Source organism: Equus quagga, chromosome 3 (genome assembly GCF_021613505.1).
Source record: "Equus quagga isolate Etosha38 chromosome 3, UCLA_HA_Equagga_1.0, whole genome shotgun sequence".
Taxonomy (NCBI): domain Eukaryota; kingdom Metazoa; phylum Chordata; class Mammalia; order Perissodactyla; family Equidae; genus Equus; species Equus quagga.
In genome coordinates this window covers 68,881,277-68,908,094 of record NC_060269.1, presented here as the reverse complement: position 1 = coordinate 68,908,094, position 26,818 = coordinate 68,881,277, and the positions used below count along the sequence as shown (strand labels likewise).

General features: G+C 49.3%; 1 protein-coding gene across 2 annotated transcripts in view; it reads right to left on the bottom strand.

The window, feature by feature from the left end:
* The window catches only part of BIN3 (bridging integrator 3), a 58,433-nt gene that overhangs the window by 17,839 nt on the left and 13,776 nt on the right, over positions 1–26,818 (bottom strand). For both annotated transcript variants that reach the window (XM_046655812.1, XM_046655811.1), the window contains exons 2-6: positions 16,202–16,250; positions 8,793–8,833; positions 8,322–8,383; positions 4,767–4,903; positions 4,150–4,190 (exon numbers count right to left, since the gene is read on the bottom strand). In XM_046655812.1, coding sequence (XP_046511768.1) covers positions 4,150–4,190; positions 4,767–4,903; positions 8,322–8,383; positions 8,793–8,833; positions 16,202–16,250 — 330 coding nt within the window. The remainder of the gene's footprint in view (positions 1–4,149; positions 4,191–4,766; positions 4,904–8,321; positions 8,384–8,792; positions 8,834–16,201; positions 16,251–26,818) is intronic.

The following is a 26,818-nucleotide window of genomic DNA, read 5'->3' as shown; positions in this document are numbered from 1 at the left end:
ACCCCACTGGAAATGCTAAAGAAGTGGGCAAGAAGCCACACTTCTCTGAACCCTGTCACATGCCCCGCACACAGCGGTCAAGTCAGTATTTGAATGATGTGCCAGGCAGAAGATGTAGGCCTACGTGGTGCTGTGCAAACTGGACACGGGGACTGCCACCTCCAGGACAAATGGTCCCCCTGGAGAAGGTGTGAACAGGTGAAACCTTGGGCAGGAGCTGGCCTCACTGCTTTTGCCTCAGGCAGTTTCTATGATGGGGTCTCAGTTGCTAGGTGAACCCCTGTCTCTCCCTGGGAGGAGCGTGACCAGCAGCTGAGAAGCGTGTGGCTCAAAGGAACAGGTACAGTTGGGCCTGAGAAGCCACTACGCTACCTCCCCCTCCACCCCAACTGGACAAGGGGTTTCCGGCAGCCACCCTGATTCTCTTGTTAGAAGCAACCTGCTGCTTGGGTGGTCCCAGTGCCTGGCCTCTGCTGTCTATTTGGCTGGGTGCTGGCACAGAGACAGGAAGAGAAAGAGAGACAGGCGGAGAGGCACAAAGTGGAGGGTTTTCTTGCCTTGCCACAATCCCATCACTTGGAGCTCCTCTTCTCAGGAAAGAGGGCACCGCAACGGATGCAGCAGTGTGTGTGTGGCGTATCGCACAGGTACGAGACAGGATTACCAGCCTGCTGGTCGGCTGCCAGCTCTTGTATCTTGGCTAACCCTCTAACCCCTTCCCTCAGTTGTCAGCTGGCGTTTATGTCCAGGGCCAGGGACCGATAGCCAGGAATGCTGACTAAATGCAGGGACTGGATCAGCCACAAAGGAAACAGAAATCCAACCCCAGGGCCAAGGCCGGGGCCGCGAGGGGTAAGGAAGGCAGGATCCAGGCTTACAGCTCTCCACGCAGTGCCAGGCAGCCTCAAGGGATGGGTGGTGCAGACGGGCTGCGTCTACAGGACACTGCCTTCAGCCTTCTGGAAGTAAGGTCACCTGTCCTCTGCGGGGAGGATATGGCTGCAGTGAAAACTGCTGCCAGCCGCTCATCAGACCCTCCACGACAACCATTCTTCACCATTCTCACAAGAACCCCTCACAGTCAAAGCAAGAGGCCACAGAAGGCTCTGATGGCTTAGTTTACCATTCATGGGACACGAATCATTGCCACCTGGGTGGCTTTCACCCTGGCTTCAGGACTCCCTAGGGGTAGGGCAGGAGTCATGCCCTTCTCACATTAAAGTGGGGAAACTAAGGTCAGGCAGGGAGATCCGACAGTGTATTCTGAGGCAGCTGACAAGAGCGAGGATGAACACTCTGATCCTCGGCTGCAGGGTCCTACCCCTCTGAGGCTCCACCTCCCCATTTTCTACTCAGAAGCAACAGAACGGACTTTGCCAGCTCCATGTGTTGGGCGGTATGTCGGGCAGTATAAATACTGCGGTGCTGTGCGACGAGGGTGGTTTGTCCAGTAGCAGGGCCCCCCAGATGTGGAGGGCGGTAGTACCTTCCTCCATCTGTCGGCCAGAGGAAGGAAGTCATCAGGGAAGTGAGGACAAGCGTAGGCTGGTCCCCAGTGCCTGGACCCCTCACGGACATGCCCCTGGAACCCTAAAGAGGTACCTGCTGACTGCACCTGACGAGGATGGGAGCAAAGCTCACCTGCGGCATGAAGTCTGCACTTGTACTGGGCTGCCACCAAGAAACAAGGCTGGAAAGCCAGCCCTTTTCTGCTGAGTTCCCTGTTCCTCCCCTGATCATCAGTAGTGAGGTGGAACACGGAAGTCCTTGGGACAGGGCCCTAGGATAGGCTCCGTCCCCACATGCAGCTCACCCGGCCACTTCAGCCCCCTGAGGCCTCCCTTCCCTGCTCCTGAGCACTGACTGTGCCATCCCAAGAGTTCAGTTCCGCTCTCCCTTTCCATGATGGGTAAAGAGACTCAGAGGAACAGGGACCTAGCCAACAAGGTCATGGGTCGGGCCGGGGCAGGCTGGGACTGCCCATCCCGCATGTCCATTGAACTGCACCACCTTGGCAGTTATACTACTGGTCCCTTTTCTTGAGAATACCATCATGGCTTCTGCACTGGATCATAAGCTCCTGAAGTCTGCATTACGTCTATCCTCAAGGAAGGGAGAACAGGGCCAGGCCCACACCAGGCACACGCTGAAGCTCTCCCCACGGCGGCTGCCCGTTTCTTGCCTGTCCTAAGGTTCAACAGCAAACTGCCTCCCCTGGGTGAGCGTGGGGTGAAGAGGCAGCGATAAAGGGAGGAGGGAAAGGAGGAGGGAGAGAGAGGCCGGCTGGGAGGTGGGCTGGGAGCAGCCGGCCCTGGTGGGGAATGCCTGCCATTCCTCAATCTGTGCCCACACAGCCGGGATCTTCCACCCACCAGGAAAGGGAAATTGAAAGCATCCCCATCCGACCATGTGAACACAGCCCAGAGACTGGGGGATTAGAGGCCGAGCCCCTGGGGGAGGCTGGGGGCGGTAGGGTGGCCATGTGGCAATGTTCCTCATCAGAGGACAGGAAAGCTGCAGTTTCCTGTTTCCGGTGCTGGGGTTCCTGGGAGCTGCTCTCCTGGCAAGAGGAGGCAACAGGCAGTGCCGGTTTCATGTGGTCGGGGGAGATCACATGTCGGCTCTGGGATGCAGAGAAGCCGACCGGTAGCCAGGCAGGCCCGGGGGGCTCATGCAGAGGTCAGCGGATCTGCTTCGGAGATGGTGCCTGCCCCCTCTGCCACTCACCCACCTTCCTGGCAGGTGGTGGGCTGCTAGGGAGGTGGGAAGCAGCCGGGATCTCTCTCCATGTGGCTCCAGAAGCTGGGCGTCAGATTTCAAGGCCTCCTCGTTGGTTGTGAAATCGAGACAGGAGTCAGTCCCCCAGTTCTCTGAGCTGGTGCCCCCTGCCCAGCTCTGCCAGCCAACCATGTGTATCCATGGCAGCCTCCATGGCAGCCCCCTGGGACCCTCGTGTGCAGGGTCTGCTCTGCCCATGATCCTTCCCACCCAGCTCTTAACTGTTGGTCCTGGAGACTGGGTCAGAAAGCCACAAGCAATGGAGCTCCTTTTGACACCTCCCTCCTGAGCCACTGGCCTCCTCGGCACCCAGCTCCTCACCTCATGTGACCCTTCGACCTGCGGCTGAGCAGAGGCTACGGAGCAGGGGCAAATCCCTTCCCATGCGAGGCTCAGCCTCCCTGACATGGCTGAGCCTCCAGACAGCCTGAGCTCAGAAAGAGCTTTCCCTGGCCCCAGCCCCTGGACCTACACAGGATGAAGAGCTCAACAACCCCGACACTAGGGCTAGAGGATCAGAACCTGCTCTCTTCATCTCCCGCTGGGCCCTGGGCCAGGCCTAATGGTAATGAGCAGAGCCTCATTACCGGGCCCTGGCGAGGCGACTGCCAGGGACCACCACAGAAGAGGTAATAAAGCGCAGCTGCCGGGCGGGAGCAGGGGCCTTTCTAGGTCACAGCCTGTTTGGGAGAGGCTGAGGGAAGGAGATGAAGTGATTCGGGAGCTTCAAGGCAATGCTCCTGCCTGTCCCCCTGGCCCACCCCTGAGGGAACCCAGGGAATAGGCTTGTCTGATCACTGACCAGAGCCTGCCCGACAGAAGATGAGTCTCACAGAAGAATTTCTGACCCTGACAGGTCACGAGTTAGGGGACCTTCCCAGGCGGGACCCCGCTGCTGGCCCTTCCCCATATGCGGCCACCCCCACATTTCAAAAGCCGACTGCTGCAGGCAGCTGCTCTCCCAATCCGGCTGCGAGATGAAAGGCCTTGCTCATCCCCGCTGAGGGCTGGCCAAGACCTCTGCTAGCTTAACTCAGCGAGCTTTGCTCCCACTGGTTTCCAGTCAGGAACAAAGGGGAAAATGAAAAATGACCACTGGAGCAACTGCCAGCTGCTGTGGAGGGTCAGGAGGCCCTCCCATCACTGAGCGCCTCTGGGCAAGGCGGGTGCTCTGCAGCCACCAGGAGTCTCAATCCCGGGGCCACAGATCATGTAGCCGGCATCCCCGCAGTTTCCCGTCAGCCCATGTGAGTCTGTGACAGGCTGCTAGAAACGATATTCAGTCCCCAAGTGGCCAGTTGACCTGTCTTTCCAAAAGAGCCCTGAGCCTAGTTCCCCAAGGCCCATGGTGCCCGGCTGATCTTTACTCACTTTTTTAAGGGTTCGATCACGGTCTTTTGAATCTGGTTCACCTGTAAAAATAAAAACCATTGACATCAAAACTGGGAGGAAGTCAGACCCCTTGTAAAAGGGGAGGCTCCCAGTTCCTGAGAAGGGAGACCGGTCGGGGTACCCCAAGAGCCCCAGGCAGGGAGGAGACCACAGCAGGCAGGTGAAGTGGGGAACCCCTAACTCTGCAGCTGAAGCAGGGCGGAGATGATGACCAGGAAGCCTGAAGGGCAACAAGGAGCGCTGTCCTTGTCCCTGGTCAGTTCGCATTCTGCCAGCTGCTGTCCGCCAAGGCTGATAATGACCTTGCTCAGCGAGGAGGCTGGCTGGGCAACTACAGAAAGTTCGAGGGGCTACGGGTGGGCAGAGCTGACCTGAGTCTCCTTCACGGACTCACAGTGTGTGGTGCGAGCTCATGGGAGCCACAGGAAGCACCTAGTGCTGACGCATGTCAGCCAGGAAAGAGCTCATAGGGCTTGGGACAGAGGCCTCAGAGGGCTGAGGGTGCCCAAAGAGGACACGGAGCCCTGTGAGGACTCCATGCGGGCACCCCACCCAGACAGAAGCCACGAGAGGCGGGGAACCAAGGCCCCAGTCACCTTTTCCTGGTTGAAGGCATCCATCCGCTTCATGGCCGTGTCCAGGGCTGTCACCATGTTCAGAAAGTCCTGGTCTTGCTCACAGAGAGGATTGGAGAGCAAGTCCAAGGATATCTTCACAGCAGATTTGGACATGGCTGTAAGAAGTCAAAGCTCAGTGAGCCTGTGAAGGGACAGGCTTCAACGTCCTGTCCTCAGGACTCCCTGCCCTCCCTTGGTCCAGGGGCCTGCTCCCGGATCACCTCTACCTGCCGCCACAGGCCGCAAAAACGACAAAGTACCACAAAGCCATGAGACATTAGTCTTCATTGTATAATGTTCATTCCTGACCAACTTGTGCTGTTCTGGGTAATTCTTTTGAGCAGTTTTACCTGTTGTGGTAATCTAATTTTCCAAACTCAGGGTTAGAAGAGAATCATCTGGGTGGGAAGCTGTAAGAAATGCAGATTTCTAGCTCCAAAGATTCTAATTCAGTAAGTCTGGAATCCAGGAATATATATTTTTAAACAACTTTCCAGGCGGTTCAGACGTGCAGCCTGGTTTGGGCCTCCCCAGCAGACAAGAGTAACAGCGCTCCACACCAGGGCTGGCCGACTCGCCGTAAAGGGCCAGAGACTCAAATGCCAGGCTTTGCGGGCTGCATGGGATCTGTTACAACTACCAACTCTGCCACGGCCGGTACCTGAAGAGTGCGTGTGGCTGTGTTCCAACAAAACTGTACTGACCAAACTAGGTGAGATTCGGTGTAGCGAGGGAACCCCTGGTTTCAGTGACATCCAGTAATCAGAGCAGCTCTCCATCCTGCCTCTGCCAGAGTTCGCATGCACCCATGGTCGTCCTTAGGGCTCAAACAGCCCAGGAGATATCTAGGGTAGATGTATTTTGGTTCTATTTTATGGATGAGGGTGAAGCTCAGGAGAGTTTGTAACTCCTCCCAGGTTGGACAGCTGCAAGCGCTGAGCCAGGCCTAGATCCTGGGCAGCCGCCTCCCCAGCCACTGCTCTCCTGGTGACCCGGCCTGGAGAAAGCAGTGGCGGGCCCCGAGAGGCTCTGATGGGGTGTCTGCTTACATTGTTACAGGTCTTCTCTGTGCCCACTGCTCCGTGGATGGAGACTGCTGCCCTGCTGCAGCCTTGTGCATGTGTTTAGGTGCCTGTTCGAGAGATAGGGAGCCTGGAAGTCACAGAACAGCTCAGAGGCAGGATGGAGACTTGTGGGCAGTTTTGGAGTTCTTGATCCCGTACAGGTTTTCAAGTCTCCATTATTTGCAAACAAAATTCTAGAGGAACAGGAAGATAGGCTGGGGAAGGGCCATGCTCGTGCCATAGTGTCTGTTCCAGTTTCAGACTCTCATGGGAAAACACGGTTTTGAATGTGTTTCTTACCATTTTATGTCATTGAATTGAAGATGCTATCATTTTTAAGACATACCATTATTGTATAAACCACTAAGAAAAAAAAAATGCTGCCAATTAAAACAGAACACACTATCAAGTGTTAGGGTACCTTGATTTCAGAGATGTTAAATGTCAAAAAAGGTCTCAGAATCAAAGAAATAAGGGCCACTTTCCAGTTAATTACAGATGTGACCTCCCCTCGCACTCCATGTGAGGAGCAAGTAGCCCCAAGCCCAGTGTTCCAGGAGAAGGGCCCGCCTCTACATTTTGAGTGGGAGAAACAGAAACCAGAGGGTCCCTCCTCACCCAGGCCCCTCTGCATGCCAGCAAAGAAGCCCAGAACGGATGACTGACTACCCAGAGCACTGTCCTGGGGCTTCTCTTGAATCGAATTTGGAAGCATGCTGCAGGCACCCAGCAAAAGAGCAAAATGTGAGAGAAGCTTGGAAGTGTAAACTCCGCAGAGATGCTGAAGCAATGGAGGAAACCCCTCTTTAAATAAATCTGCAAAGTGACTCTGTAGGCTTAGGAGCAAACATCACGTGTAGCCCGACTGGACAATGAAACGGTCTTCGTAGACAACATAATTGAAAGAATAAAAACCTGGACAAAACTGGAAATGTTTTTGGAAAATTTCTTCCATTAATTTTTTTTAGTATTTGAGGAAAAAAACCAGAAAACCCTCAGGGGGTGGGGGGAAAGACTTTCTTCCCAACTTTCCTTTTTTTTCCTAAAGCCTTCACCTCTTCATGCCTTTGTCTCTTTCTTTGCTCGAAACTTCCCAAGTCAGTTCACAGCCTGTGTCCCCTCAGGCAATTAGCCACTGGTGTAGTACTGTGTCTGCAATCCCTCCCCAGGACATCATGGCCCTGCGGGCACAGCAGGGCGCTGTGGCCTCTGCTCTCCTCCGGGCTAGCTCACACTCCTCATTCTGCCTCTGCAGGGACAGCGGAGGGGCCTGGTCAGCCCAGCACAAACTGGGAGGCTGGTGGTCTTTGAACCTAGAGAGAGTGAGGGTCTTGGGCTTCCACATGGGTCTCTGGAGCCCTGATACCACCTCGGAATGTAAGAGTCAACAGAGATCCAACAGGCACTGGTCACACCCGGGATGACCTCGTTTTGGAACCACAGCTTGGGGTTTTAGATATTGTCCAGGCAGCTGAGGAGATTCCAAGATCAGGAAGGGTATAATTTGAGTCCCCTCAATTGTTTGGAGCAGTGGTTCTCAAAGTGGGGTCCCTGGACCAGCTGCATCAGCATTGCCTGGGAAATTATTAGAAACCCAGATTTTCAGGCCTTGCCCAGACCTGATGAATTGGAAAGGCTCGGGGCAGGGAGGCCGGGGGGGCGCAATCCGCATTGTAGGGAGCCCTCCAGTGACTCAGATGCAGCAACATGCGAGGCTCTCTGCATGGACCGTGACTTGGGTCTTGTGATGGGCTGAGGCACCACTGCTTCAGGAGGGCTTTCGCTGCCCAGACTCCACTTCTGACTTGGGGCAGAGGAGGCCAAGGAGGCTCCAGGGGCCCCACATTTATCCTGATTTCTTTGTTGGAACACTACGCTCTCTGTAGCCAGACTCCATTTCATGGATCCTTGATGTTGTACTTGCTTCCAAAGTCGCTCACTATGAAAACAACTACCTTCCTTCATTTATACTCTGCTGGTGCAGCTGTCTGGAGAAGTAGGAAGCAAAGGCAGCAATGGGGCCAGCATCTTCCTCACTGGAAAGGCAGTGGGGAATGACAAAGACGTGACCCAGGTAACACAGAACCACTGATGAAACAAGTGACAGAGGGACTCCAAAATCAGACCCTTGGCCTGCTACACACAGTCTGGAGACGCTAGGCGCCAGGAGTGAGAGGTGGCCACATCAGAGCGGCCCGTGTCCTCTGGACGAGCAGCGGTATGAGCACCTGCAGCACCAGCCTTGGGAGCTGGCGCTCCGTGCAGGCAGGCAGTGCCTCCGGCTGCGGTGGGGACAGTGGTGGTGGTGAACTGCTAAGTGAAGCGTGACCTCAAGCCACTTCTCAGGGACATCTGTCAGGCATCTACTAAGTGTATGTACTTCAAACCCAGCCCGAAAGTGACTGAGGGTGGAGTGCAACCCTTTCTGCCCGGCCCAGTCCAGGTCAGTCACGGGGGCAGTGCCACCTACCTAGGTCAGCATCAGTGCTCTTCTTCATGTCCTTCTGCAGCCTCTTGGTCTGCTCCTCCAGCCTGCAAGGCAGCAGCACAGGCCTGGGTACCTGGCATCGCCAACTACCTTTTGGCCCCTTTTCTTTGTGTCTACCTGAGTTAAGCCCAACCTGACACTCTGGAATGCCTGCTGGGAGGAGAAGGGGCCCTGCCTTCTCTGTGGGGATTTTCCCCACTGACGGAAGGGCCACTACAAGCTCTGCATGGAGCCAAGCACCCAAAGACTACGAGCAAACAACTGTCACACAGCCAGCAGTTGGGGGAGAATTTCTGGCAGGTGGTGACCTGGGCTGCCCTCAGCTTCCAGGGTGCAACGAGCAGCCCACTAACAGCTGGTGAGCAGAAGGGGCAGTGTTGGACATGAGACCTGGCAGAAGGCTCTCGTCTTTCTCTGACCCCGCACCCCATCCTTCTGGGTTTTGACACTCACTGCTGAAGTTTTCCATACTCCCTTTCAAAGTCTCTCTCCACCTGTAATGAAAGAGATAACTCAATCATCGGAGAAATGACAACACATTGGAAAAAATCTGCCAGCCTCCTGAAACTGCCTCCCCCAGTCTGCAGAAAACAACGCCGTCCAGTCCATACAAGCCCCGGCAGATCTTTAACCACACAGTACCCCTGTGTTCCCAAATTAATTAAGTGTTTGATTTAGCGTGAAAAGACTCTCCTCCCATGGGCCAGCCAGGCAAGTACCGCGGATTATGGCTCTGTTCTTCTGCCACAGGGGGCGAGGCGCCAAGCTGTGTTCCCTCTTCTCACCCTCCCGTCCTGTGGCAGGTGAGGTGCTAGGAATGTGACTGAAACCCATGCAGGGAGGCAGCAGGGTACAGAGGAAAGCGGGCGGGTCTGGAGTTGGCACAGTCTCAGCCACTTAGCAGCTCTGAGCCGGAGCAGGTCACCTTCCCGTCACAGCCCTGTTTCCTCACAGGTCCTACCACCTGCTAGGTTCAGGGTGGATCAAGAAACATCACGTGTCCATGCTCTGAATGCTGGGATGTCACGAACACAAACACTATTACTATGGACTCAAGCAAGGTCTCTGAATTCTTGATTGGTTATCAGACTTCCCCTATGCCAGAGATATTTAAACCAAGTGGGTTTGAGTCCTGAACCCAATTCTGCTGCCACCATGTCAGGTGAAGTCAAGAAAGTCCCTTGCAGTCCTAGGGCCTGAGTCTCTCCATCTGTAAAATGGGGCCTCGGCAACGGTCTCTTGGTGGGGGCCTGTGAAGTAAATGACATCTGGGAGCCCAAAGGAGGGGACCGAGCTCGAGGCCTCGCCTTCGTTCTCTTCCACAGGGGCAGCACGGGCTCCCTGGCCGGCTTGATGAGCCTCTGGACTGAGGTGCTCTGTGAAGTGACCCAGTTAAGAGTCATGGAGCGCTCTCTGCGTGCTTCCACAGGCTCTCCCCCAGACCTCATCTAGGAGGCACGTGCACTTGTGGCCCGCACGGCACTGAGGAGATCCCTGGGACAGAGGGGAGTAACTGTGCAGGGTGACGTCACTAGTGAGCTGTAGAGCTGGCATCTGAACACAGGCAGCCTGGCTCCAAAGCCTGTGCTCTGACCCATCATTCTACCAAAAGGGAAAAAAAGGCGTTTGCTGATGCATTAAAGCCATGACTGAAAAAGCTGCCTTCTTGGCTGCTACCCTGAGAGCCCTAAATCCTGACTCTGACTCTCATCAAAAGTTGAAGGTCAGGGAGTGCAAACCTGCAGCAATTGTTAAAACCCGCCCTGTTCTTCACCACACACACTTCCATCAGCAGTGCCCCCAGTGAAAGAGCATTCTAAAAGCCCACCCACCTCACACTCCATGCTTGGATTTAGGTAAATTCAAGAGTCACAGGGGCCGGCCGGGTGGCGCAGCGGTTAAGTGCACACGTTTCGCTTTGGCGGTCCGGGGTCCGTCGGTTTGGATCCCGGGTGTGGACATGGCACCACTTGGCACGCCATGCTAAGGTGGGCATCCCACATATAAAGTAGAGGAAGATGAGCATGGATGTTAGCTCACGGCCAGTCTTCCTCAGCAAAAAGAGGAGGATTGGCAGCAGTTAGCTCAGGGCTAATCTTTCTCAAAAAAAAAAAAAAAGTCACAGAATGGCAGAACATTATTCTGGCCAATTAAGTCACGTTATAAACGAGGTGGATGAAGCCCAGAGAGGGGAAATGATTGACATAAGGACGCAGGGCTTGTTAGTGGCAAACCAAGGCTAGGATTCAACTCCTAGTTCAGGCCTTTTTTTTAAACTACACTCATTCATGCCACAAACATTTACTGAACACCTATTGAGCGCAATGCATTCTGCCAGGTGCTAGGGATACACCAGCGAATACAACAGACATGGGCTCCAGTGGAGCAGACAGAACAAACAAACACGCAGACAAGTGCACACAGGGGAGCTGAATGGGGGGCCCGGCAGGGATGGTGAGGGAACGACACGAGGAATTCCTCAGCTAAGGTCCTCAAGGCACCACAACGTGTCTCACTTGCATGGAGATATCTAGCCTGCCTCATCTGAACTGTAAAATTTAGAAGCAGGAACACATGATCATTTCCCTACTTTATGATGCTAGCATCTAGAACCTTACACAAAATTGTGAAGGAAAATTCACCACTGGTGCCCCAGCCTCCTATCCTACAATTGTTTCCCTCTTTTTAACAGATCCACTTTTTCTCCATCCAAGAACCCAAAATTTTCATCATCGCCTTCCTTAAGATCCATCAAAAGCTGCTCTTTAAGAGCAACCCAAAATTTGAAAATTCAAAATTCACTCCCACTAAGGCACATATGCCTAGTGAAGGTTGAAAGTGTTACCTAACCCAGTGGGCCTGTAGGGGGGCAGGAATCAAAGTCTTAGCTCGGTGCAACTGCAGCTGGGAGATGTGTTCTGGACCAAAGGGGCTGTGCCCAGGCCCTTCCAAGTCCGCACTGAGGTTAGTCTAATCCTTTCTCCAACAGTGCTGCGGGGGAAGGTGGTGGAGAGGAATGAGCAGAGACAGATAAGACACGAACTCTCACGCTAGCTGTAGAACATTAAACATGCTACCTAACATTTTGAGTCTCAGTTTCTTTTCTAGTAAAGCAGGATAATTTCATTTAGACTTATCCCATGTAAATTTCAGGTGGCTGACAAGGAAATGCAGTGACAGTGTCAGCTGCATTGGCTTGTTGGAGGGTCAAGAAGCAGTTTATGTAGAGCACAGAGCAAGGTGCCTGGCCCATGGACGGTGTCTCCTTGTTCCTCTCCTACACACTGGTGTGGGGCGCGGACCAGAGCAGTCCGGGGGTGCAGACTGGTCTGTCACTACTTTGGCAGAGAGAAAAAGCAGCACAAAACACACGGTCAACTGACAGCTAGGATAAACCCTGATTTTGGCTAAGCCTGAAGTCCTGTGCCAGGACTATACCGGGGCCTCTCTTCACTGGACACATCTCCTTTCTTACGTCCTAAGAGGTGACAGCTGAGCAGAGTCTTTACGTACGAAAAGTATTTTTTTTCCAAAGGGATGAAATTAAAATTAAGGATGTCTTAGCCAGAATCCAGCTCTTCTAAAGACCAAGAACCCAGAGTAGGTGCTCTGGGACAGGAGGCAGAGAGCCTGCCTAACCCCCGGAGCTACAGCCCTGGCTCCTGGCACCCTCTTTTGCAATCCCCAAGTGTGCTGATGTGTGTGGGATGTCAGAGAACACCTGGTCTCCCTGGCGGGGGACTGCATGGACTTGCACAGAGATGGACTGCAGGTTTCCCACTGGGCTGGATCATTCTGGCTGATGAGAAACTTGAGGTCTCCCACTGGAAGCTGAGAAGCATGTTGGGAGTGGGAGCTCAATCCTTCTACTCGATGCCACTCGACATGTGACAGCCTAAGAGAAGTTCATGAACATTTCCCCTCCTCTGCTTCTGGTAGCCTCTGTAGCGGGGTTGTGGTTGCTTTTCTAGCTCACTGGTCCTGAGACCTCTCTCCTCTACTGGGGAGAGATTTAAGGGGACACCACCAGGATTCTAGGCCCTCAGATAATGCACAAGGAATAAAGGGACACACTGGAGTCTCATTCCAAGGGATATCCATTCTGAGAGAAAGAGCTAAACACAAAAGATCTGAGCATCTTTGAATGCTTGATGCCATTGCCAAAAAGGCAACTGGACCGCAGTCAACGATTCAAGTGTAAACACATGTGCTGGACTCTCAGTGGGGCGGGGCAGACAGGGGCAGCCTGGCGAGGTTAGTGCAGGGAGAATCCAGCAGCGAACCACTGCCTCGGCTGCTCCCTGCATTCTCGAAGGCTGGGGTGGAAGGGAAGGACTGTGCTGCTTGCTGCTCTATCCCCAGCGCCTAGGTCAGGCTGGCACAGAGCAGGAGCTCAGGAGTTGTTAAATGACTGAATGGGCTCAGTTCTCACACTCATGGTGAAGTGAGAAAGGAGACCAGCAGGCAGGGCCAGGGCGCTAATCCTTTGTGTGTCAGCTCAGAGCTGAGGCAGGGGAGCACTCACCGCTCTGATGAGTCCCTCTTCAAGGGACGCTCGGGCGGAAAGCAGCCTCCCTTTGGTATGTTACAACAGGATTAAGGAACGAGCTGCAGGTGCCTCCATTTTGCACATGAAAATCTTTCTCAAGTGAGGGTTCAGTGTGGTGGGACTCTCTTCTGCCTTGACTTCACAGAGCGCCTAGCCAGCTATGAATCCAGGTGTGTGCTTTCCTTTGTGTGTGAGACCCAGGGCCATCCTTGCTTCAAAGAGCTCTTCCATGCTCCCAGGTTATGGAGGGAGGCGCAGCTTTTCGCCACACCAAGATGCTCCAGCTACTTCATAAACTGGGGGAGTGGGAGGTGGCTAAGCAGAAGGCTAGGACTTGGAGGTGGGGGAGATGTTTGTTCTTCTGTTTCAGCTCCAATGGTCAGCCCCTGCAGAGAACATGCCATTTTAGCCGAAGCCTTGACAATACCGGAATTTGCGTGAATAACCTGCGTACAGGAGAACAGCAAGGGCAAACATACAATGCTTTCTTTGTGTCTGACAGGTGGGTGCCTTGAGCCAACAGCCTCCTGAAACTCCCTGAAGATAACATGAGCATTTCTTCCCATGACAGGGGGCCATGACTTCCAATAACCTAGGCAGCCCCAGCTGTTTCCCTCCTTGAGAGTGCCTGGGCAAGAATAAGAGTGTGTGTCACCACTGAGATAACCGCACAGCCCTGGCCTGTTTTGGGAGCCAAAAGGGGGCTTGTGGGGTGAAGAACAAGACTCTGAAGAGGGAGGATCTTGCTACATATGCTTCAGTGCCTCTGGGGAGCTGAGGAAGCAAAGAACTCTATTCTGAGCTGTAACTCAGCTTTGATTCCCTGTGAGTGAGCAAAGGCCCAGCCTACTGCTCCACTGCACTGGAGAATCCAGCTGCTGGGGACAGGCTGAGTCCCCAGGGGCTTGTAAAGAGAGGCAAATCAACTATCTTCCTGTAATGTCGTTCATAATTACAGAGGGCTTACTATGTGCCAGACACTGTGTTAAGGGCTTCACATGTCCCACTTTGTGCAAGACACATCATATGTCAATGCCACAGGTACGAGGATCACCCTTACTTTACAAAGGAGAAAGAGAGGCTCAGAGAGGGCAAGGAGCTTGCCTAAGGTCACAGACAGCATGTGGCTGAGCCAGGATGGGAATCCAGGCAAGGAAGCTTCCAAATCCGGCTTCTTAAGCACTATTTGATGCCCAGGCTGTGGGGCACCTGATGCCAGGAGGTAGAGGACTACAATTCCACCCGAAACGAGACTGATGCCAGGAAGGGCAGAGGGAGGCCGCGGGCTGCAGGAGGCCATCCACAGGCGCTGAGGGCTTTCTCAGACTGTGCATCTGCCCCTCCTCTGGAGAGTCCTTGCCGCTCCTCGGATGAAAAGACCCAGAGAGCTTTCTGCCAACAAACTCTGGCAGAGAAGGTGGAAACTGCATTCTAGCTTCTACTTTTCTGTGGAGAACAAAGGCCATCTCAATAAAGGTTGGGGTTTTAGAAGGGTTTTTTGTTTGTTTTTTGTTTTTTGGTACTGAGTATTGGGAATAAAAGACCCTTTTCAAAACCACTTCCCTTCAAATCTGCCCTGGATTAAACTCTGGAGGCTCAAGGCCACACCTTCCCACTTCCTGTAGCCGGCTAGAGCCCAACACTCGCACGCCCAGATTCTTTGCGCTTCAGCTGAGAGCTCCACAGATGGTCAGCCTCTGCATGGGAGGTAAACTCTCAGCCTCGCCAGGACCTGCCTCTGCTTGAAAAAGAGGAGGACTCTTTCAACGTGCGCCCATTTCCTTTTAAGTAACCTAATTTTGGATTTCCCAATGATAAAGCCATTGGTCAGATGTGTGCTGAACTTCCCTTCCTGCCAAACTGAGGCAATATCTTTCCTGTAGTTCTGAGTCCTAAGCCAAGGAGGGCTGAGGTTATTAAGACAAGGAGTACTGCCAGGGGCTGAGATGACAGTCAAGGGCCTCCACCAGGCTGACGGTGCTCGGCTTCCTGGAGCTGTCACAGTGAGAGGCACTTACTCCCATGTTAAAACCAGGAGGCTTGCTAAGATTTGTGGGTGAGGGGGTTGAAGAGGCCATTTTTTACTAGAATTCCAAAACCTCAGGAAGGCTTCACTGACTGAGTGAGGCAGTATAAAGCAATGGAAAGAGTATTAAACAGAGGCTCAGACTGGAGTTCTAATTCCAGCTCTGTTTGCATTTGGTTTTCACAGCCTTGGAAAGTCACTGTGATTCCAAAGGCCTTGGTTTCTTCACCAGGAACAAGAAGGAGGTTGGACCAGATGATCTCTAAGGACTAACATCTGTTGCCAATCTTCCTTTTTTTTCCTCCTCAAAGCCCCAGTACATAACTGTAGATCCTAGTTGTAGGTCATTCTAGTTCTTCCATGTGGGACACCACCACACCATGGCTTCACGAGCAGTACCACGTCCGTGCCCAGGATCCAAACCTCTGAACCCCAGGCTGCTGAAGCGGAGCACATGAACTTAACCACTCAGCCACGGGGCGGGCTCCCAGTTCTAGCTTTCCAAGAGTCTAAGATTCTCTTCTTCTCCCATTCTGGAGATACGATAGGGCTGTGAACTGTGGGCTCACAAGGGGCGTAGGATTCAATCACCCCCCTCCCACTGAGTGACTCTGGCTCCTGGCTAAGAATGCATTTAGCAGTGGAGAAAAAGGGGCCTTCACCAGAGAAGCTTCCTGGTCTTTCGGGCAGCTTCAAGTGTCCAGAGATAAAGGCCTGGGACATGCCCTTGGCAAGGGTCTATGTTTCAGGAGCCCTCCTAGGAAAGTGCAGACTGCCACAGTAGATCCTACAGATGGGCTGTTCAGAAGGAGTGTGCAGTCATGTGCCACACTATGATGTTTTGGTCAACGACAGACTGCATACTGATGGCGGTCCCATGAGATTAGTACCATAGAGCCTATGTGTGTGGCAGGTATACCACCTAGCATAAGCACACTCTACGACGTTCACACAACGATGAAATCGCCTGACGACGCACTTCTCAGAACATGCCTGTCTTTAAGCGACTATGTATGACTGTATTCCTCCTCGCCTCTGTAATCCGTCTATTCCACCTGCCCAAGGAGGGGAAGGAGCTCAGGCGGATCTGAGGGAGGAAAATGTTCCAGGACCAGAGGCCCCTTCAAGTCCCAGTCTGCAGGAGGTTCTAGAGCCAGATGACTGGGCATAATAAGGCCTAGGTTCTGCCTTCTTAGCCTCATGATGTGTTGAGTCAAAGATCTGGTACAAGGCCAAGGCCATGTGAGACAGAATTGGGTCCCAGAATGAAAGAACTGGGTTACTCACTGTTTTGGACACAATTTGCTTCTTGGGCTGCCCAATCTTGAAAGGAATCCTAAAAGGGAAAGAGACAATGAAGGATGTTAGGAGAAGTAGAGAAGGATGTGGCTGAAAAGAATTGATGACGGGAGTCACTTTCCCCCAGGAGGGTAAAGAAGAGTAGCAGGGGCCTGCTTCCCAGCCCAGTATAAGGTGCCCTGTTGGCCGAGGACTATCAGCAGCCAGGCTAGGCTCTGGAAGAGGGATCCTCTCGTGGACAGCGTCAGATGGAGGTCTTGGGGCACCACCTTCTGCTCCAGGGCATCTTTCTTACTAATAGTCTGTCGTTTAGCTATCATCCTTGAAAACATGCCTTTAAAAAACATCATAAAAACCACTTATCGTCTGTATCAGGTGCTTCACTAGTGCTCTATAGAGGGACAAACTGTGGATCTGAAGGGCTTCTTGTATGGCTGGGGAGGGATGACAAATTGTAGGGGCATTAAGGACCAGCCAGGCTGGGTTATGTCCCATGAGAACCGACAAAATCTAAATGCAGCTAACTCAGAGAAGAATCTGAAATCCAGCCCAAGCCTGCCTTGCTAGGAAGCTCAGCACCTCAGGTTCCCAACTCAGAGATGGAAGACAGCTTGGCATGATGGAAGGAAGGAAGGTCACAGTCTAGGAGTCTAGGCCTGAGCACTAACCCCGCCTCCACCTCTGATGAGCAGGCTGCCCTTTGGCAGGCAATGATGGCCCTGAGACTCAATTTCCTCCTCTGTGAAATGAGAGGGTTAAACTAGGTAATTCAGAAGCTTCCTTAAGGTGCGGAAAATTCTATGACTCTACAATTCTAAGAAGCAAAGAAGGGTGGCCAGGCTAGAAAGTAAACCAGCACATCCTAAGAGCAACAGAAATGCAGGCCTCTGGCCCCACACAGGAGGGAGTCAAGCAGCCCAGGATCAGCTCAGCCAAGAGGCTACTGCAGCCCTGAGGGTACAGGTGAGACCCTACTCACTACTGTCTTCTCAGCACTCAGGACCTCAAGAATCTCTTCTATTCAAACAGCCCGCTCCCGCTGCTGCACCACCCCTCCACCAGGTCCCTTCCCCCACACCCCCTTCTCCTGAAGCCTGGTTTCTGTTGCCCCAAACTGACCAATACTGTTGCTAAACCCAATGGTATAATTAACCACCGATAATAACCCCAGACAACGATCTGGCAGAGAGGATGGACCAGCCTGAGTCACAGTGGTTTAAATTTAATTTCTAGAGGACATCCTGTTTATTGTTAACCCAGCCCCATAATTTGGGAGTGTTAACCCTTTGGTGGCTGGCTGATTCACGTGGCTTCTGTAAACAAATAATCTCAGGATATATAATTACCAGGAGAAGGGGAAGGTATGGAACTGAAAAAGAAAGACAAAATGAAACAGCCATTTCCCTGTTTCAGACCTAAAGAAGAAAGGTTAAGGGGGGACGAGCTCCTTAGCTGTCCCTCCACTCACCCCCCCACCCCCGTTACTTTTCCCCAAATCGGATTTGGTTGACTGACAGAATGGTTTTCGACAGTGAGTAACTGCCCTCAAGGACCGTTTTGGTGACAGTGCAAATGAGGTCCTGGTGGCATTCGAAAAGACTGATCCTGTTCTGTCCGAAGCACGCGGTGGTATAAAAAGCTCTGGAGAAGTATCGGTCAGCCTGGTCTCTGCCTCTCACTAGTTTTATGATTTGAACAAATCCCAATCTCTCTGGAGCTCAGTTTCTTAAACTATAGAACAAAGGAGTTGGCATAGATGGCCCTTCCAGCTTATCTAAACCTTGAATTCTAAGCTGAATCTGCATTCAAGAACACGGAGAGTAGGAAGAGAATTCTAAAGAATTCCGAGTGGTCTTCAGATGGCTCCACTTGGAGTGTAGTACTCCAGGTGAGGTGCAGAGATTCGGCACTTAGAGTCCATTATTTGTGGTGCCACAGCCTCTCTCTACATCTTAATTTAGAATCACAGTATTTTTAGAACTGCAAGTTACCATAGAAATGTTTCCAGTTCAACCCTCTCAGTTTGTAGATGAGAAAGCAGACCTGGAGGGGTTCAGTGACTGGTCCAGGGTCGTTGTGCTGGTTCACAACAAAACCAGGAGAAAGCAGTCAGGACCCCACCTGCCAGTCCAGTTACTACTCATGGTTTAATACTCTTTCACATGAATTTGTTATATGTATTTGGGAACTAGGAAGAAATAATCTGACTGAAATACCTAATCTTAAAATACTCAGGGATCTAGCAGGGGTTCATTGTCCTCTGAGAGAGTGGAGATGAAAGAAGGCAGTGTTATCAGGAGGGAGGCCGTGCTGAACACGCAGAGGAGGGCACGGGGACTGCAGCTCCTCGGGTCACATGTGGCTGCATAACACAGCTCCGATTACTTTCCATCTGCCTCTTCAAAAGCCATCTCTGCCTCCTGGAGGGATGCCTTTTTAGAAAAAATAAACTTTTAATTTTAAAAGTTTTAGATTTACAGAACAATTGTGATGATAGTACAGAATTTCCATATATCCCACACCAAGTTTCCCTTATTATTAACATCTTATATTAGTGTGATGCATTTGTCATAATTAATGAACCAATACTGATATCGTAAAGGCTACACTTTAAGCAGATTTCGTTAGTTATTACCTAAGGTCCTTTTCCAGTTCCAGGATCCCACCCAGGTTACCACATTACATTTAGTCATTAAGTCTCCTTAGGCTCCTCTTAGCAGTGGTATTTTCTCAGACTTTCCTTGTTTTTGATGACCTTCATAGTTTTAAGGAGTGCTGGTCAGGTATTTTATAGAGTGTCCCTCAGGTGGGATTTGTCTGATAGTTTTCTCATGACTAGACTGGGGTTATGAGTTTTGGGGAGGAAGAGGTGAAGTGCCATTCTCACCTCGTCATATTTAGGGTCTGAGCTATCAACATGACTTACTCCTGTTGACATTAACCTCTGTCACCTGGCTGCAGCAGTGTTTCCCAGGTTTCTCCACTACACAGTGACTCCCTGCCTCCTCCCACACTCCCCTCTGTGGGAGGAAGCCACCATGCACAGCCCACACTTAAGGAGTGAGGAATTACACTCCACCTCTTTGAGGGCAGAGTAGCTGTATAAATTATTCGGAATTCTTTATGGGAGACTTTTATTCTCCCTTATTCATTCATTCATTCATTCTGGTGAGGAAGATTGGCCCTGAGCTAACATCTATTGCCAATCCTCCTCTTTTTGCCTGAGGAAGATTGTCGCTGAGCTAACATCTGTGCCAATCTTCCTCTAGTTTGTATGTGGGACGCTGCCACAGCACGTCTTGATGAGCAGTATGTAGGTCCACACCTGGGATCCGAACCCATGAACCCTGGGCTGCTGAAGCCGAGTGCACAAACTTAACCACTATGCCACCGGGCAGGCCTCTTTATTTATTTATTCAATCATTCATATCAGTATGGACTCATAGGTATTTATTTTATACTTTGGGTTATAATCCAACACTATTTTGTTGCTCAAGCTGTTCCAGCTTTGGCCACTGGGGGCTCTTTCAGTTGGCCTCTGTGTCCTTCTGACATATCCACGTGTGTGTGTGCGTGTGTGTGTGTGTGTCTCTGTGTGTGTGTGTCTGTGTGTGTGTGTGTGTGTGCGCGTGCGTGCGTGTGCTTCTGCAGGCACATGTGTGTTTTGTTTAGTACTTCCTTACTTTCTGGACTATGAGATGCTCCAGACTCATTATCTTGTACCCAGCCCTAGAACTGGTTGAGGAACTTCTTAAAACAGCAGTCAGTGCCCTATAATATGGTCTTAACCTTCCTTCAGTCTTCCTTCCCATTCACCCAATACAACTACTCTGATTCAGCCAGTGGCTGTTCATTACTCCCCAAATCCAGATGCTTTACAACTTCCTATCCCCAACTGGGACATTTTTGAGTGCAAAAATGTCATTAATAATGTCATCAGGACAACATGCATAAAACTTGGACTGTTTATGGCAACAGGGACTACGGCCACCCCACCCATATGGAATGCTTTCCCCTTCTTCCAGCTTCATCAAAGCTGTTCTCAAGTCCAAAATCTTGCTCACCTTCTTCTAAAAGTCTAAGATTTTATTTGGCATTTTAAAATATTCTATCTTTTACAGTTAATTAGTTTATCCCTTTAAAAAGTAAAACATGCTCATCAGAGAAAAGTTGAGAAATATAGTAAAGTACAAAAGACAGAAAAGAAGAGAGAAAAGAGAGAGAGAAAAGAAGGAAAAACACCCAAAACAGCCCACTGTTTCACATCTAAAAGATAACCAAAATTAATGTTTTGGTGTTAACTATATTTCAAAAATTAGCAGAAAGACAAAACGGAAGCAAATATGCTAGATGTTAGTAGTGCTTAATTCTGGGTGGTGAGAATATGATTACTGTTTTCTGCTTTGCACTTTCCATATTTTTCAAGTAAACTAAAAAAATCCCTTAAGTTTTTTTTCTTGACTACAAAAATAACACCTGATCAGAGTCAAAAACTTGGAAAACATGGAAAAACACAAAGGACAAACACACACACACAAAATCTCAAAGAAAAATAAACAGTTAATACCCTGAATCTCAGTGTGTACACATGTGTATGTGCATATGTATATATGCATATTTTCACAACTTTTAAAAAATAAAGGAAATATGTATCATGAATGTCTTTACACACCAATACACAGTTTCCATCAGCCTGACTTTTCAGAGCCACCCTGTATTTCATTATACACCTTACCACTAGTTTTATTACCGTAACCCATATCACTTACTGGTGGTCATTTCAACCCTTTCAAAATTTTCTGCTCTTATAAAAAAGAAATTGTAATAGCTAAATTTTTGTGCACATCAAGGATTAGTCACATAGGACAATTCTTAGAACTGGAATTGCTGGGTCAAAGGATATATACATGTTGGGTATATATACGTTTAAAGCTTCGACACATTTGCCAAATTGCCCTAGAGGCACTGATTGAAACAGTTGACATTTTTTAAAAGACTGAAATAGTTTACATTTTACCACCAGCCCTTCGCCCTGTCTATCAGCATTTTTTCCTGGCTTAGTGGTCTTTCCCTTGCCTTTCCCTTTTGTACATGTATGTTTTTAATGGACAGAAGCTTTTGATTAGTATCCAGTCAAATCTTCCAAATCCACCTTTTTCCTTTATGATTTCTTCTTTGGGTTCATACTGAGAAACACTTGCCCCCTACCCCAACATACAAAAATTCACCCATATGTACTTTATTACTTTTATAATTTCCTTTTATTAATCTAAGTTTTACTTTCATCAAAGTTATACCTGTGTGTAGCTTAATAAGGCAACAAGCTTTGTTAAGTAAGATCTTAGGTTCTAGGCCCCCAACCTCACTGGCCCGAGATAAGCCCTTTCCCCTCGGCTGGTCTGGTAGGCCTCTGTGCACGTCTACATAAAAACGCTTGTACCGCTCTCTCTTGATTGTTAGGTGTGAGGAACCAGTGACTGACTTTTTATTTTGAAGAGGAAGATTTAACTAAACCAACCAACCTCTTTTGGGTCCCCTCCTCTATTACACAAAGGCCCATCTACAACTCCCCTTCTTCTCAATGCAGTGCTATTGTGATTTGGTTGGATCAATACTAAGTGAACCATTAGGAGCATAATGTGATTTATTTTCCTTCGTGCATGTGGCAGCCAGCAGATTGCTCAGCCTTGGCCAAGCCCTCAGAAGAATCGCAACCTCTAGAGTTCTGAAGCCAACCCCCCCAGCTAGGCCTCTCCCAAATTTCTGACCAACAAAAATTGGTAGTGTTGCTTCGAGACACTAAGTTATGAGGTAATTTGTTACACAGCAGTAATTAACTAACAACATTGCATAATTTTTTGCTTTCCCTAAAATTAATAATTGTCACTTTTCTTTCATTTGCTCAATTTTCTGTGCACCCATCTGTTAGTCAATCTCAGCTGTCTGACTGTGCTCTCAGTACACTCCTTCACAGGTGCTCTGTCTTCCACTTCTTGAAGCAGTCTCTCCTGGAGCCTTGCTCTGCTCCAGCCCGGTGGCCTCCATTCCTGTACAGCCAGCCTCCTGGGCTCCCTCCGCCATCCTCACAGGGATTCCTTCCGCCTCTCTCCTAGGACTTTTTCCTTCTGGATTCCCTATCTTCTTTCTCAGTTTACTCTTCATTTGGGTGGAGAAAAAGCATGTGGGAGATAAGTTTTGAGATTTGCAAAATCAAAGTCCTTTTTATTCTACCCTCACATTAGGTAGTTTGACTGGGTAGAGAATTACAGGCATTCAGAATCTGAGAGGCATTGCTTCATTGGCTTCTAATTTCCTAGTAGTGCTGTGGTGGTCAAGTCTAAAGCCACTCTGACTCCCATCCTTTGTATGTCATCTGCTTTTAATCTTTTTAATGCAAGCTTATAGGTGGTGTAAAATTTCACAACCATGTACCTGGTGGGTCTGATTTCATCCATTGTGCTGGCTGGACTCTTTCAATCGGCAATTTATAATCTTTAGTTCTCAGATTAAAAAAACTTGTTGATTTCTTCCCCCTCATTTTCTGTTTCTTATTTCTGAAATTCTTATAATTCCAATGCTGACCCTCCTTGGCTGGTCCTCTAATTTCTCCATTTTTCAATGTTTCCTTACCTTCTGATACTTCTAAAGAGGTTTTCATTTCTGCTGTCATATTTTGAATTTCTGGGAGCTCTTTTTAATTTTCAGGATGTCCTTTTTATTTCATGGATGCCTTATCTCTCTGAGGATCTTATTTGTGTGTGTGTGAGGAAGACTGGCTCTGAGCTAACATCTGTTGCCACTCTTCCTCTTTTTGCTTGAGGAATATTGTCACTGAGCTAACGTCTGTGCCCATCTTCCTCCACTTTATGTGGGATGCCGCCACAGTGTGGCTTGACAAGTGGCGCTAGGTCCGCATCCGGGATCTGAACCTGAGAACCCTGGGCCGCTGAAGCAGAACATGCGAACCTAACCACTAAGCTGCTGGGCCAGCCCCTCTCTAAGGATCTTACCGATAATTTTTTTTTTTTAAGATTTTATTTTTTTCCTTTTTCTCCCCAAAGCCCCCCAGTACACAGTTGTATATTCTTAGTTGTGAGTCCTTCCAGTTGTGGCATGTGGGACGCCGCCTCAGCGTGGTTCGATGAGCAGTGCGATGTCCACACCCAGGATTCAAACAGACGAAACCCTGGGCCGCCTGCAGCGGAGCGCGCGAACTTAACCACTCGGCCACGGGGCCAGCCCCTTAATGATAATTTTTAAAAAATGTCTTCTTCCTTAACAGTCTCAGTTTCCCTTCAAGTTGCCTTTTTTTCTGTTTCGGTCTCTATTTTTCATACCAAATGCTTCCCTTGGATGTGTGGTAATTCTTGGTTGTCTGCTTACATACATGACTGGGGACAAAAGCTGACTAGAAGCTGTGAGTAAAGGGATAATGTCTGTCTACTGTGTAGGGTGACCTGGCTGAGCAGTCTGGTGGGGAACCCCTGATGTCAGTATCCAGTCTTTTCTCCTAGGCAGGTAAAACTCCCTTGAGCAGATTCTTCCAGACTCTTGCCTTGGGAGCAGAGGCCCAGCTCAGCGCCTGGAGCTCAGTGAGTAGAAGAGGTCCTGTGTGTATGCTGGGGAGAGGGAGGGGTACCTCAGCACCTGCATGGTATCACTCGCTCCCCCTCCTGCCTTCAGAAAGGCAGGCCTGCCCTCAGCTGTGCTTGAATGGGTCTGGGTTTGTGGCACTGAAGCGGACAGAATTTTGCATGCCCTTTTAAAGAAAAAGAAGACAAAAAGTACAAATATAAAAACAGCCATGAAGGTGAATGCTTACTTAGACAGAGAAAAGAGCATAACAAATTATAAGTTATAAAAGCTGACAAGTAACATGAACATCAGAAAATCAAGAATAACCTAATATTTTTATTAATCATCTGCCTGACACACCTCTCTATTTATTTTCCTGCATTTTTTTGGCTGCATAGTCTATGATTGCCTCTTCACGTGACACAGAGCTGGGAGCATCATTTTCTTAGAGAGAAAAGGAGATAATTCAGCCTTTCCTCTAGTATGGTTGACTGAAATTTGTTTTCTATTACTGACAGTTTAGAAAAGCTTTTTTTCAGCTTATTGGTAATATATAAATTTTAGGATTGTTGCAAAATTTAGGAAAATCTCATTTTCTTTCACAAATAAGCTATAAAATTTCAGGGCGCGTTTCCAGTTTTCTGGTGCAATGACTAATCCTAAATGCTCTCTGAATTAATGAGAGTAACTGGTCTGTCACTGACACCTTGGAGGAGGGCGCGAGTTTCAGGTTCTCTTCACATGATCCGCCCCGCCTCCTCATTAACTGGATTCTCAAACAATCATCTCTTCATCTCATTCTCATAATGAATTACTAGCTTTTGGTGCGATCTGAAAATGTTTCATTATATTTTACTCGATTTCAGAATATCTATTGATTTAATTGCTCACCTTGGCCACTTTCGTTTTCTGTTCCATTATTTTTCATCCAAATTATCCTTTCGTTTTTAAATAAATTTAAAGATAACCAAAAGAGGTACCCTTCGTATATTTCCAACTCAGGAATTTGTAATTTCTCACTTGTCTTATTACAGTTTTCCAAAAATGTCTTTACAAATAGCAGTTAAAGAGCTTATTCCTAATTCAACTCCCATCCCCAGTCTCATTCCAAAAACGGCCTAGGCCATTCCAAAGCTGCCTGACCTGAGGGGTACTCGAGAGAAGAAAAGGAGGAAGCAAAGGCAGAGGTTTTCTTAACTGAGTGCAGCAGAAATACGTTTCCAAAGTTTACAAGAACACAGGACTATGTGAACACGTGGTGAGGGTTCCTTCCAGGGCCTGGGACAGGATGCGTGCAAGCGAGGGGGCTGCAGTTTAAGCTTCACTCATCTCACACAGTAACTCAACGTCTGTGTGCCCTACACAGAAACTCCGTTTCCCGCTCTGCAGGGGTGGCCCTTCCATTCTTCTGCTGGGGTGAGGCAGGGACAGTCTCCTGGTGAAACGGAGACGGGGAGGGCACGGCAGGGCTTGCAACTTGTTTACAAACAGCTGCGACCACCCTCTCGACCTGAGTGCTCAGCCTCACCCGGCTTCGAGAGGTACTAGTGCCACCAATTCCTGCACTTTTGAGGATTCGGTGATGTAAGCTGGGATGGCTCTTGGTTCTCCTAAATGCCAGATTAGGATTTGGCTTTCTTGGAACTGCTAAGCCAGTTACCTCATGCACCTGCATTCCAATTCCCAAATGCTGCTGAAGTCTTTTCTATTCTCCCTGAATCTGTAGATTTATGCCTTAAAAAACTTGTTTTACTATGCTTTCTGTGGGATTTGTAAGGGAGATAAATTAGATGTATGTATTCAATCTGGCATGTTCACTCAGAGCCTGGTTTATTTATTAATTTTTAAATAACAGCTTTATTGAGTTATAATTCATATATCATAACATTCACCCTTTTAAAGTGTACAATTTGGTTGTTTTTGGTTTACTCAGAGCTGTGCAACCATCACCACTAATTTCAGAAATTTTCATCACCCAAAAAGAAACCCCATATCTATGAGCAGTCATTCCTTATTTCCCCCCTGCCCTCAAGCTCTTGGCAACCATTAATCTACTTTCCGTCTCTATGGATTTGCCTACTCTGCACATTTCATCCAAATAGAATTATATAATATGTGGCCTTTTGTGTTGGCTTCTTTCACTTTGCAAAATGTTTTCAAGGATCACCCATGTTGTAGTGGGTAGTGCTTCATCTCTTTTTTTTAAAATCACTGAATAATATTCCACTATATGGATATACCACATTTAGTTTATCCATTCATCAGGTGCTAGACATTTGGGTTGATTCCACTTTTTGGCTATCATGAATAAAGCTGCTATGAAAATTTCTGTACAGGTTTTCTTTTGAGGAAGATTAGCCCTGAGCTAACTGCTGCCAGTCCTCCTCTTTTTGCTGAGGAAGACTGGCCCTGAGCTAACATCTGTGCCCATCTTCCTCTACTTTGTATGTGGGACACCTACCACAGTATGGCTTGCCAAGCGGTGCCATGTCCACAACCGGGATCTGAACCAGTGAACCCCAGGCTGCCAAAGCGGAACGTGCAAACTTAACAGCTGCGCCACTGGGCTGGCCCCTCTGTACCAGTTTTTGTGTGGATGTATGTTTTCATTTCTCTTGAGTACACACCTAGGAGTGCAATTGTTGGGCCATACAGTAAGTCTATGTTTAACTTCTTGAGGAACTGACAGACTGTTTTCTAGAATGGCCGCACTGTTTTACATTCCCACCAGCAGTTTATGAGGGTTCCGATTTCTCCACCACCTCACCAACACTTATCACTGTCCCTTTTATTTTAGCCTTTCTATTGGGCATGAGGGCTATTTCCTTGTGGCTTTAATTTGCATTTCTATAATGACTAATGATGTTGAGCATCTTTTCATGTGCTTATTGGTCATCTGTATGTTTTCTTTGGAGAAATATCTATTCAAATTCTTTGCCTATTTTAAAAATGCTTTGTCTGTTTTTATTGGTGAGTTGTAAGAGTTCCTTATATAGTCTGGGTTCAAGTTGCTAATCAGATATATACTTT